Raw genomic sequence first — 13,421 nt, forward strand, 5'->3', positions numbered from 1 at the left:
TAACTTTAATTCTGGTATTTTTTGCATTATTATTTCTTATAAAAATTGCCAGTTTATTGTTTTCTTTTTATAAATCTTTGAAAAATAAATAAATAAATTTAAGTTAGAATTACCAGAAATCGTTTTTAAAAGCAAACTTTCTCGTTGTTTCGCATTAAAATTCTTACAAGAATCAAAACTCTTACAGTTTTCTTTTGCGTTAATCTTCACAAAAATTGAACTTCCTATGACACTAGATGATGACATAACCGAAAACTTTCTATAATAGGCCTTTAATTTATTTTCAGATTGTATAAAAATTATCCGTCGAGAAAATAAATGACGCAGGCTAAAGGAAATTTGATTAATAGACTTACTACATCCAAAAGAAAAAAAAAAAAAACTTGAATATAATAATACACTTAGTTTTCTTCATCAATAGAATTTGAACTATTCACCCATCAAATTTGAAACCTTTACAAGTTTCAAATCTATATTTCCCCATCGACTAGTAATTAATGCTGAAGGAAAAAAGAGAGAGAGAGAGAGAAAAAAAAAAAATGGTACCTTTTCGACTTGACATTTCGCGTTAGTAGCAACGACGACCCGCATCGATTGAATAATTTGTCTTTGCTATAACCAAAATAGCTGAATATTTTTTCTCTCTAACATAATAATTATTGACTGTCGAAGAGTACGGATGTAAATTCTTATTTGTTTTCAAAGTGTCGACCAAATCTCGAGATGAAAATGTTTGAAAAGTTCTACTACTATCGTTAATTTTCCTTTAGTTAAAACGCCAAAAACAAATATATAAACGTGAAGACAAATTAAGATATCATCTTCATATGTATTTGTACGTATACGAAGTAATTTCAGTTTTATTGGGATGAAGAATTGAAATTTTCAGAGATAATCATCCAGTTTAAGTTGGAAAGAATGTATTTCTCTGTTACTAGTTTTAACCAAAGATATTTATGATAAAAGTATCATCGAAACTCCGTAAAATAATAATTTTCTTGGATTAATTCCGGATAAACATAAATTATAAGAGAAAAATCATTCTGTAAAAAGTTATTTCGGTCTTATTAGTAAGGAGTTGTATTGGAAATTAAAGTTAGAAGAGATGCCTTTCTACTGTTTCTTGATTTGTTATAGGAGGTATATATATATATATTTTTTTTGTTTGTATGATATAAGAGTAATAAGAGTGAAAACTTATCTATAAGCATTCTTCGAAAGGGAATGTGATTTTTATTACTAACAAAAACAACCAATTTTTGTGAACTTTTACGAGGAAAAAAAAACGAAAAATTTATTTTACAAGCTGCGGAATGAAAGAACGTGCACATTTTTCTATCGTTGGTGGATGTAGCTCAAGAGAGAAAGCTCGGTCCCTTTATTCCCAGAAGTATACATAAAAATTCCTACTATACATGATCTTTAATACTACATTCAAATTTTTGATATGTTCTTTTTTTTCTGATGACGAATAACTTAGATGCGATGAAGAACGTCTGTTCGGCCGTCTGTACAGAATTGACCCGATGCGGACGATGAACGGCTCCTGGCAACCTTCGTATCACAGTTAGAGGTGTCGGGATTTTGTCACCAAACGGACGTCTCGCTGATGGGAGGAGGAGCGTGAGAAAGTGTCGGATAGCTATTCTCGCTAGACGACCGCTGATTTGTGTACTGCTCCGTACCCGAAAGACCAAGAACACCTTCGGGGCTCGCTCTCTGCGTCATCATTTCGTGTCCACCTCCCAAATACGATGTTTCGCTGGATAGACCTGCAAATACACTTTCCTATATTCATTGCCATCGTTGGTCCTCGAACCTTCAAACGCGCTTAATTAAGTTACAGCCTGGCAAAGCGATTTTATCCTCTTACCGTAGAGAATCTAGCAGATAAAAAAAAAGAAACGACGGAAAATGCATAATTAAAGACAAAACACGGCTAATCCCACGGGCAATAAATCCGAAAAAGGACTAAGTGAGGGTCTATTAGCGTGATGTATTTCCGTTTTGTTTGGCAGAGGCTAGGGGACGTGCACCCGGAAACATTAACCTGGGTGTGGGTGGACGAGAGAAGCCGACTCGGCACAAAAAGCAATAGGAGAAGGGAAAAAATCCGGCATTGTTCGTTATCGTCCATTAATACCGATAAATTTTGCTTGACGTCCGAGTCTATTAAACTGGGCTATTTACATAATGAACACATTCCACGAGACAGTTTAACTGTCACAGGAAGAGTCTGGGAAAGGCAGCAGATGGATGGGACAATTAAGGAGAAGGGGCGAACACTACGACAAACCATTACGAGAACCGATATTGCCCAAAACTTTGCCACCAACTTTTTTTCTAGTAATACTTGGACTTTAACTGCTTCTACGGATTTAACTGCTTTTGCAGGTGCACCTGTCCTTTCGGATTTTATTTTATTTTATTTTTTTCCCCCTTCGTCTCTCGCAAAAACCAGGAAGAAACACTTTTTATTTTCTGCCAGATCGAGTTTTCTCGCGCTTTTTGGAGACGATAGACTGGCGTTAGAAGAGGACAAAGTTCTTACCTGTGCCGACGGTCGACAGCTGCTGGTCGATGGTGGGAGCGGAGGAATGGGAATTTGGCGCTGATCCAGCATTGATGTTGGGAGGAAAGGGTAGGCCGTCAGAAGGATGTTGTCCCGGAAAGAAGTCGTAAAATCCTGTTCGGATGCGGTAGAAGAGTATCGGGAATTAGTGGAATCCGTAGCAAAACTTGGCGCGAATCGCACGGTTAAAGAAAAAAATAAAATAGAAAAAAAAACAACGTATTCGACCGATAGTAACCCATTTTATAAAAGTAAATTATGACCCATCCACCTGTTCGATAGATCTTTTTAAACGTGTTATGATCCGACTCCTCCGGATTGGCTTTAAATTGTCGATTTCTAACGCGGTTTGGCCAATCTTCCGCACCCAAATCCAAACTCGAAGTTGCAGTTTCTCACAAATTGAGACAAAAGTCTTTTTCGTTTTCCCCTCCAGTAGAACGCGTCGCCAGCACGTGTTGCTCGCTCCCCCCCATCGCCGCAGATGGAGAGGAGCGGAGGAGGGGAGGCTTATCTGGTCGCTGAAGCGCGAAATTAAACGAGGCATTACGGTTGGTCTTGGTTCCGCCTAGCCAATCACCTGACAGTTCCTCTGATCACAAGAGTCCGTTGGGAACGCGTTGCTACCAACTTTCCAATCGATAGAGTCTTCGTATAACTCCTATACATTCATTGTACACCTGGTTTCTGTACACACGCGCTACTTCTTTTTTTTTTTATTTTTTTGCTCGGCTCGATTCTGTCAACAGCTAACCCTATATAAAAAGATCTCTTTTTTTTCTACTTCCCCATCCCGCACGACAAAAATTAACTTGTGACCAAACAAGGGGGAGTCTGAATCTATTGCGAGGATGTCGGGAGTTGCACCTTCGATAATCTGTGTATGTGTTCGGCGAACCGGAGAAGATATTGCTGCTGCAAAAGAGTTATAAGCCGTATAAATGGTCAGATGCTATCGTAGTCACGCCGAAAACCGGCGGGGGATACTTCATATTCTACAACTCGGACCCGAGGGGAAGATATAGCATATCAATGTTGGTTAAGCACTGCAAGACCACAATAAAGCCATCAAGAGTACGGCGTGGGTGATGGAGGTAAGCGGCTCGGTAGGACACAACCTTGTTAATAGTCGCAGCGGGTGCCTCTTCCGTGCTTAAGAAGTCCCGCTGAGTCTGTTCTCTAACCCGATTCCTTCCCCCATTTTGCCCAGTCGAATTGAAATTTATTTACTTTTATTTTATTTTTTTTTATTCCAGCACTACATTCACTATATTCAGATGTAAAGGAATGGCGGAGAGAGAGAGAGAAGCAATTTGCTGCCAGTCGCCGACATTAACCGTTTTTGTCCTCTATCCGAGCAAATCTAAACTCATCCATCACCGACTATCTGACAGCTCGGGGTGTAGATAGATAGATACCAGTAAAACACAAAGCTGTCCAATTATTAGCCGCGAACACGGCGGAGTCTCCAGATGGTGCAACTCCCGAACGCCGCATGACTTCTCTCCTTATTAAATTATGGAATCGGTTAGGTGAAGACGTTTTCCTACCTGAAAAGTAAGCGAAACCGGAGTTGGTGGATGCCACCATTTCCGGGCTGTCGTCCAGTCCGTCTGGGGACATTCCGGGCCGTAATGGCCTCATGGCTCTTCTCGGACTACGGAAGAAATGCCTTCTGGCTCCCAGAGAGCTGAGTTGTTTCATCCGCCTCTCCTTGGAACGGCGGTTCTGAAACCACACCTGCAAGAAACGCTTCCAATTAGAAGGCATTAATACTTTATCGCCGGCCATTAACACACTTTTCTAATTAAGATAACTAAGCGCCTACGACTCGTTTTACGCAACCTCTATAAAGTGGAAACCGGGACCCGGCACTCGGTTTATGGCGCCATGTTGTAAAACGTAATCCACTTCTTTATGAATTCTAGTTTTAACGAGATGGAGGGAAGTAGATAACGGTCGTACGGTAGCAATTCGGTGAGACGAGGTGGTACCTTTGCCACGCCAAAACAACGGGGGTTCCGCGGAAAAATTACAGGTTGAAAGCCACAAGCGCATCCACCCCTTCGACGGACGCTAGACTTTCATTAATTTGTGGCCATTCTAACACCGCCCGGCCGACGGTGCGTATATAACGCGCACCGCCATTGTTAACATAGGTGAGAAGACCAGTTTGAACGTGCGCCGTCCGGTCACGTGAACGAGCTCCCCTTTCCCAGGGAAGCGTGATTGATGACGGCCGGGGTCAGCGCGACTCGCGAACCGAATGACGTCGTCTCGAAACTTTCGCCGCTCCGATCACGTGACGATCATGCGAATGTTTCCTCTGGAAGATAGATGGTGACCGAAAGAGACGCCGGGTCGACGGTCCATCCATACTTGTCAATTGAGGTTACCTGAATTATATCTGGACTCCGGCTTTCTTACAATAAGTAATTACCGACAAACCGCCATCTTTTACCTTTCCTATTCGATTTAAAGAGTTTTGCAACTCTCCAACATCTTCTTCCATCGATTTTTAATTGAAGCGTGTTGCGTAACGGCAAGACCGTCATTCTCCCGGCTCGTTTTTATCACAAAGAGTAAAGGCAAAACGTCAACAGAAGTCAATAGAGTGGAGACACCGATTATCCCGCTGCTCCCTTAATTAACCCACTCCACTCGATAGTTGCAGATGGAGGGGGACGGAAAAAACAATTGGGGACGGACGAAGGTAGCCAAAAGAGCGAGTCGGTCCGCCCCGAGGGACGACGGCGACAAGTGGACGTATTAATCAGACTGCCCGTGACAAGGGGAGCGTCGGATGTTTGTGGCACGAGAACAATCGAGCGACACGACACCCAACGCGTCCCATTGTTCGCATTCACTAGACAAGCGGCTGAGTAGCCCCACTTCCAAAAGAAAAATGCCGAGCCCGAGGGCGCAAGTGGACGTCCGATAGGAAAATTAGCAAATTTCTCTTTCGATCGTCCACTCGAAATTCTCTTTTTATTCACCAAACAAGTTAGTTGCCATCAGTTTGCCGAGTCATAAACACAGATTTTACCACGTACTTAAACTCTTCCAGTTTGAAGATTACGGATGACGATTTCGGTTTCGCTTTGATTACTATTGCAGAAATGTATTTAAGGGGCAGTTTTCAAAAATGACGGTGGAATATTTCCAGCTTAAATAATTTCGGACTTTTTTATTTCCAGTTCTAGACGTCGACAAACCCGCATGACTCAACCTCCGTCATTCCCCCGTCAGTGAGATCGGAAAGGACGAACATATACAAAAAAAAACTAACTAGAGCAAGCGGGAGGATCATTTTTGTGACGTTTACACTTACGCATACGATTTTAAACCCTAAACGTGGCCGGTCTAGAAGTTGACTTCTTTACAATTAACGACAAACACTTGACTTTTGTGTCTAGCCTTAAAATTTTCGTTCGGATACATATATTTTACAAGAGGAAGTAGAAGCCAGTCGGATGATCAATGAAAGGAAAGTGAGAAATGCAAAAAGAAGAGCTGCCCGGCAGGTTGCTGGGTGGTTGGCAAGGTGTGGTGCGTCCGCGGCACCGCCGTGTCATTTTCCCGACTCGACCTATAATTTACACCTAAATCGTAATTGCCGGTTGGAGTGTAATCGTACACCGTCTGCTTTTTAATCTTCGGGCCACCGAACACACTTAATAAATATTTTGATAAGTGAAAACGGTAGTTGAGAAATCAATTTGGGACGCTCAATAGAAATGTCCAGACGCGATGTCCCTAGTCGGACCTCCCCGAGATGTGCCGTGAATGCAGGTTTTTGCTTTTTTTTCCCCTTCGTTTTCCCTTTCTTAAAACATAATTCTAAACCGCAATTATATAGAGTACGCGCCAATTTATATGGCAGTTTTTTTTCCGATCTGGCAAAATTTGGAATAAACGAGTCGAATTTAAACTGTAGAAACACGCGTTGGCCAGTAAAAAAAAATAATAATAATAAATAAATAAATAAAGAAAGAAAAAAAAATCATTTTACCTGAATGACTCTCATGTTAAGGCCTGTTTCCTGAGCCAATTGTTCGCGAATGTGACGAGTGGGTTTAGGAGTGGCCGCGAAAGCAGCCTTTAGCGTCTCCAACTGTTTGGCTTTGATGGTGGTCCTTGGACCCCTCCTCTTGGTTCCAGGCTGGTTTTCGTCATTCTGTTGAATCGACTTGTCGGATTTGCTGCTGTTGGTGGTGGGGGTTCCGCCGCCGGATCCGGTGCTTCCGTTGGAAGTGGTGCTGCTGTTGATAGGCGAGGCGGCCACCATGGAAGAGAGGGCTCCGCTCAGGTCAGAATCTCGTTCTACGCTCGATTCTCTTTCTGTATCGTGACAGTCCAATTCTAATTGACTGTCCACCTGATCGTCCAGTTCCTTTGTATCTAACGGAGAGTTAGCTGTCAAAACTAAAATTTACACAGAAATTAATTGGTACACGATGACAAACGAACTAAAATATCAAATTTACAACCGATTAAATTACTCTAACGTGGCTTAGGATATTAAATTCCGGTGGTGTTAAGTAATTTCGTTCCACTTAATTCGGAAGACCGAGGTTGTCTCCAAAACGAGACAATTAATACGGATGGCGAAGAGTAGGCGCGATGGGGTGGATGACAAACATCTGTTATCGTGTCGATCTGGAGGTCCACGTGGGCCCGATGTGATTCATTGCATCACGTGACCCGCGCCAGGGTATCCCTCCCTACCTACACGATAAGACGGGAAGGCCGGGATTAGTCGGAGGACGTCAATAGAGGAAGTGATAGCCATGTACGACAGACGGAGACACGCTATTGTCCCGCGCCATGTTTTATTCATAGCGTTATCTGGCAAAGCACGAATGTCCCGCTGTCTTATCTAAAAGCGATACTGTCAACACGTCCCCTACAATTATTTACTGGACCTACCAGTCTGATGATTCGCCCTCGCAAAACCGGATGAAACAATATCAAAAATCCCAAACACTTCGATTCCTCTTAATTAACTTACCTCGGATGTAAAGAAAATAAAAAGTTTCTTTGGTGCTGGCATCTTAGCGTAATTCAAACTAGCGAATCTCTTAAAAGTCAAAAAAACAAAAAAGAAAGAAAGAAAAACTCGATAAAATCCAAAGACTTAACATGGAAAATTCATAAATTTCAATTGTATCTAGAGTTAATTATAGGCCTATCCGGTTCATTGACCAAATTAATTTGCTACGATCAATTTATCTTCGTAAGAGAGTTTCGTAGCCTATCCACCAGCTCCAATTTTAATATCATTTAACACCAAATAACGGCAAAATTTTATTCTTAGAAGAATTCCAAGAAATATAATCTAAAGATAACTTATATTTCTACACATCGGTAGGAAATTCTTTCCGTTTCCTTGCTAAACACTAGCTAAACACTTCCTAAAGGTAAACAATATCTTAAAAGAGATTCATTTCATTTTATTCATAATGATAATTGTTACTTTAGTTCCAATGCAATGTAGGTAACCCCTAAAGTAAAAACTATTGTACTGTACATGTTATAAAAGTATTAACAGAGCAAGAATAGAATCATTTTCCGTTGTTCTCTAAGTCGTACACAATTCCTGTTGATTTTTATGGTTATATTTAAAGATATTTGGGATTTTATGTTTTGTGCTGCGATCTACAGAAAATCGCGCGGAAGTCTCCCAAATCTGGTAGACGGATATATCGAGAAATTTCACATCTCTTACGGAGTATTTACGGCAGGCGAACCAAACTAATGCTTCTTTCCAAAGTCGTAACGGGCAAAGTTGGCGAACTCAATCCCTTGTTGCCAAAAGGGCGGATTTTGCAGAGGAGGAGGAGGAGGAGAAAGTGGAGGGTTAACAAATAACGGCGGAACGTTCATCCAGACGCGTCCTTTTGTCCTGCGATGAAGTTTGCTTGTAAAACTGCCATCGTCCTCCGAGTTTATAGCCTTAAATGTGTTATCGGTTACCTGGGGTGGGGTGGGCCACCTGCAACCTCCCTCTGCGCTGTTTGCAGACGACATCGATTTTCCCGTTAGGCTTGTCGATAAACGTAATTCATGAGGAGCTCTTTTCACACAGATCGGTTTTTCATGACATTACAAGGGCAGTAACGAGGGGTGAACCAACGTTCGATGGGGGATTGTGTCGATTAAGCCGCTTCTGGCTCCCGACGGTCGGATTTCCTGGCAGTCTGCAGATAGGATTAGACTAGATTTCCTGACAGACAAAGCTTACCTTCCAAGACTGGGGATCAGGACGGATTTCTCGACAGACTAAACACACGAGTTGGCTACCGGGATTGGTCCAGACTTCCCGACAGATTCCAAGTAAGATCGGGATTAGATATCGCGCGGGGAGAAACGTCGAAACGCTCGGTTAGACTCCAATACAAAAGATGAAAAATTTGGAATCGGATGCGGCCAGGTGCCATCCTCCCATCCCACTAGGAAACGATAACTAGCCTCGGGTTTTCCCGTTTGTCTTTACCAGAAGAACTGCTTTTATGGGAATGCGATCCGAGTGTCTGTCAGATAGGCCCAGCTAATGTATCTGATTCCTATTTGCGGAGGATCAATTTTTCTTTTCATTCTTTTCAATCTCTGATGACGTCATCTCATCAAAGATCTTCGCTTCGAAAATCAGACGAAAGATCTGGCTGTTCCGATGCTGAATGCCAAATGCCATTTTCTGTTATATTTTTGCGCATTATGTAAATCTAAATTATGGAACCACTACTACGGTCATCGGCAAAGATTTTCCATACTTTTTTTCTCGGTTTGACTTCACGTTATCCATTTTCCAGGTCAATACGTACGGTACATGACCAATTCCCAATGCGCTCTTTGATTTTCGTTTAAAACCCTTCCAACATGCTTTCATATTCATTTTCCATTCTAATTAAAGAGAATCGATAATAATAAGGCATTCTACCGTCCAAAATTAAGCAAAATAATTTTATAATTTAATACCTCGATGAAGATGATGCCATTTTCAATCATTAAGAATTCCTTTCAAAAGTAGTATTTTCTATTGATACAAGCCTTAATATTATCCATATTTTTTTTATATAAAAAACTACAAATTTGTACGAATCTTCGTCTTAAATTAATAATATTTAAAGATAAAAATATATTCATAGGCATCTTGATATTTTAAAATCAACTTTCTTGATGCGAAGAATTTAAAGCTATGATATCTTATATCCTTGTATATCAAGTCAAATTGTGTCATAAACGTGAAAAATCTGCCTTAAAAGTAATATTAAAGTAAGAATTTTTAGTCAGCAATTCAATACACGATCTTCAGCTTCTCAAATTATCTAGAATTAACTTTTAGAATAGAAATAGAAAGTAAGTTTTTATTTTTAATAAACTGTATTTATATAATTAAAAACTAATTTTATTTGATATATTTTGTAAGTCTAAGAGGTTTGCCCCATTGATAATTTTTGTTTATTAATCTATAAGAAAGAAAATCCTCGACTGGGCACGCATCGGATAACTTTATATAAGCATCTCTCTCTTGAGTTATCCGTTTCTTCTCTTAACAAGGTAAATGATGAATATAATGTAGAATTAATGACTTTTTCTTTTCTTAAAAGAAAGAAATTTGTAGTTGTTCGTAGAAAGTACCAATTTCTGAAGAGGTACTTTTATGAATGGCTACACCATTTTGCTTCGATAAGGATATCAATCGGGACGTGCTATTCCCAGTTCGCTTCCAAAATTGCCTTTTTTTTTTCTTCCTCCATCTTCGATCACAAACTTTAATTATTCAAACTTTAATAATGTATTTTCTTTTTTTTTTTAGTTTGTTTATTACATTTCGATCAAATTGGGAATTCCCTTCGTTTGGATTTTAACTTCAATTCGCTTTAAATGACTTTTAGATCATTATTTACATAAAAGATAAAGAAAAAACAGAGTAACGAGAACATAAATATGTTGTAAAAATGTGAAAAACATATTTTGTATATTACTTTGGATGTATAAAAAGTGATGGCATTTGGTTTCTCTATAATTTCTCCAAGGTAAGAAGATAATCAAGTTGTCTATGATGCGTTATGATAGAGATTACGATTTTTGACTTTATTTTAAATAATAATAGAGAAAAAAAAAGCAAAAATATCTCGTCAAAGTTATCGATAAAAAGTTTAAATGTATACATTATCTGGATTTTTGTTTAAATTTAAAATTAATGTCTGTGCAAGAAGTGTAACTTCTATTATGGATTCATACTACTATCGCTCATAATTACATAGTATAATGTTAAGGGCCTATCCATCTATAGTCGTTTAGTTCCGTTATTAAGTAAAATTATATAAAAAATANCAATTTTATTCACGCATATCACTAACCAACTGTTCTAAAACAAAATTATCTCGTAATATTCCACGCCAGAATAACAATAATAATAATAGTTTTAGCAAGAAGAGTGGACTCGGACGAAGAAATTTTCGACATGAAAAGCTATCTTTCTTTGTGTTTGTAGGTTTGTAGTCGTTCTCGTCTCGATAAAATGCCAGGTAAAATAACTGGAGGCGTATCTAGAGAGAGTTTTAATTAGTTTGTTGGAAGATAGGAACATCCGCTCGACGACAGAATGAAATGACGACAAAATAAGACGTTGTCGCCTCTACGAAAATGAATTTTAATCTGAGCTTGATCTTTTCATTTAGTCCTTACCTCCGTTATAAATGGAGTTTGGATTGTGAAACGTCGATCTGTTCGTCGCGGCCCAGATCAAAACGTTTACATCGACGACATTAAATCGCACTTAAAAGGAAGTATTCTGATGCTGCCGAGATAATGTTTCCATCGGTTTAATTGCAAGAAAGTACACCAACTGGTTTTTTTTTTTTTCCTGCGATTTTCCAGAATCTCGACGATAAATTTTATCAATTCGCTTTTGTGTTTGTCGTGTTCGCGTTTATATATTTCCGTGATATGCCACGTATGCATCTAGCAAATTGCACGCTATTGTGTCTCTTATCTGATTATGTTCACCGTAGGTTGTAATAATGCATTCTGATACGGCTGCGAAATGACATTCGTGTTCCGCGTTTATGCCCTCCTCGTGCATCGAAATTTTCGAATTGTTTCGTTTAATTGTACGTCGATTTGTTAAGTCGATACGAATCTTTATATATATACTCGTATATATTATGTTTTAGTACGAACGAGCAAAAAAAAAAATACTTTTTTATGTCTTATTATGTAAGTACCGCTCGCGGAAATCGAACCCGTTTCCTCAGTTTCGTGTTATGTCTATTATAATCTTGGTAAGAAAATGAGTATTACAGAAATACGAGAGAGCAATCAAACGTATTTCGTGTTAAAATTCTATAAGAAACACTTCCATTTTCGGTGTAATTAAACAAAAATATTAGCCTATATAATAATAAGCTACGTACCGAGTTTAAAAATTACTTAGCAATTGGAATTAAAATTCTGTAAAACGGGACTCTCTCAGATATTTTTCCAACGTTTTAGAATTATTTATTTTAATACAGAAACAACTCTTCATTTAGCAATACAAAAAATAATTGAGCGTAATCAATGAGCAAATTAACTTTAATTCTGGTATTTTTTGCATTATTATTTCTTATAAAAATTGCCAGTTTATTGTTTTCTTTTTATAAATCTTTGAAAAATAAATAAATAAATTTAAGTTAGAATTACCAGAAATCGTTTTTAAAAGCAAACTTTCTCGTTGTTTCGCATTAAAATTCTTACAAGAATCAAAACTCTTACAGTTTTCTTTTGCGTTAATCTTCACAAAAATTGAACTTCCTATGACACTAGATGATGACATAACCGAAAACTTTCTATAATAGGCCTTTAATTTATTTTCAGATTGTATAAAAATTATCCGTCGAGAAAATAAATGACGCAGGCTAAAGGAAATTTGATTAATAGACTTACTACATCCAAAAGAAAAAAAAAAACTTGAATATAATAATACACTTAGTTTTCTTCATCAATAGAATTTGAACTATTCACCCATCAAATTTGAAACCTTTACAAGTTTCAAATCTATATTTCCCCATCGACTAGTAATTAATGCTGAAGGAAAAAAGAGAGAGAGAGAGAAAAAAAAAAATGGTACCTTTTCGACTTGACATTTCGCGTTAGTAGCAACGACGACCCGCATCGATTGAATAATTTGTCTTTGCTATAACCAAAATAGCTGAATATTTTTTCTCTCTAACATAATAATTATTGACTGTCGAAGAGTACGGATGTAAATTCTTATTTGTTTTCAAAGTGTCGACCAAATCTCGAGATGAAAATGTTTGAAAAGTTCTACTACTATCGTTAATTTTCCTTTAGTTAAAACGCCAAAAACAAATATATAAACGTGAAGACAAATTAAGATATCATCTTCATATGTATTTGTACGTATACGAAGTAATTTCAGTTTTATTGGGATGAAGAATTGAAATTTTCAGAGATAATCATCCAGTTTAAGTTGGAAAGAATGTATTTCTCTGTTACTAGTTTTAACCAAAGATATTTATGATAAAAGTATCATCGAAACTCCGTAAAATAATAATTTTCTTGGATTAATTCCGGATAAACATAAATTATAAGAGAAAAATCATTCTGTAAAAAGTTATTTCGGTCTTATTAGTAAGGAGTTGTATTGGAAATTAAAGTTAGAAGAGATGCCTTTCTACTGTTTCTTGATTTGTTATAGGAGGTATATATATATATATTTTTTTTGTTTGTATGATATAAGAGTAATAAGAGTGAAAACTTATCTATAAGCATTCTTCGAAAGGGAATGTGATTTTTATTACTAACAAAAACAACCAATTTTTGTGAACTTTTACGAGGA

At 38.1% G+C, this 13,421-nt stretch overlaps 1 protein-coding gene across 1 annotated transcript; it reads right to left on the minus strand.

Moving 5' to 3' along the window:
* Positions 1–1,278: 1,278 nt before the first annotated feature.
* On the minus strand, positions 1,279–8,602 carry LOC111630839 (LIM/homeobox protein Lhx1-like). The gene is made up of 5 exons (XM_023375003.1): positions 8,353–8,602; positions 6,585–6,997; positions 4,123–4,312; positions 2,552–2,686; positions 1,279–1,772 (listed from the first exon to the last, which is right to left on the minus strand). The coding sequence occupies exons 1-5, from the start codon at positions 8,600–8,602 to the stop codon at positions 1,588–1,590; spliced, it is 1,173 nt and encodes a 390-aa protein (XP_023230771.1). The 3' UTR covers positions 1,279–1,587.
* Between the last annotated feature and the right edge of the window lie 4,819 nt (positions 8,603–13,421).

Source organism: Centruroides sculpturatus, unplaced genomic scaffold (genome assembly GCF_000671375.1).
Source record: "Centruroides sculpturatus isolate CEXI.00-Female unplaced genomic scaffold, Cexi_2.0 scaffold6, whole genome shotgun sequence".
Classification (NCBI taxonomy): Eukaryota; Metazoa; Arthropoda; class Arachnida; order Scorpiones; family Buthidae; genus Centruroides; species Centruroides sculpturatus.

Coding starts and splice junctions, on each gene's coding strand:
- LOC111630839 (XM_023375003.1), bottom strand. CDS start 8,602: ATGTCGTCTGCAAACAGCGCAGAGGGAGGTTGCAGGTGGCCCACCCCA. Junction 4,313..6,584: donor TTAACATGAGAGTCATTCAG/GTAAAATGATTT, acceptor CGTTTCTTGCAG/GTGTGGTTTCAGAACCGCCG. Junction 2,687..4,122: donor CGGTTTCGCTTACTTTTCAG/GTAGGAAAACGT, acceptor GCATCCGAACAG/GATTTTACGACTTCTTTCCG.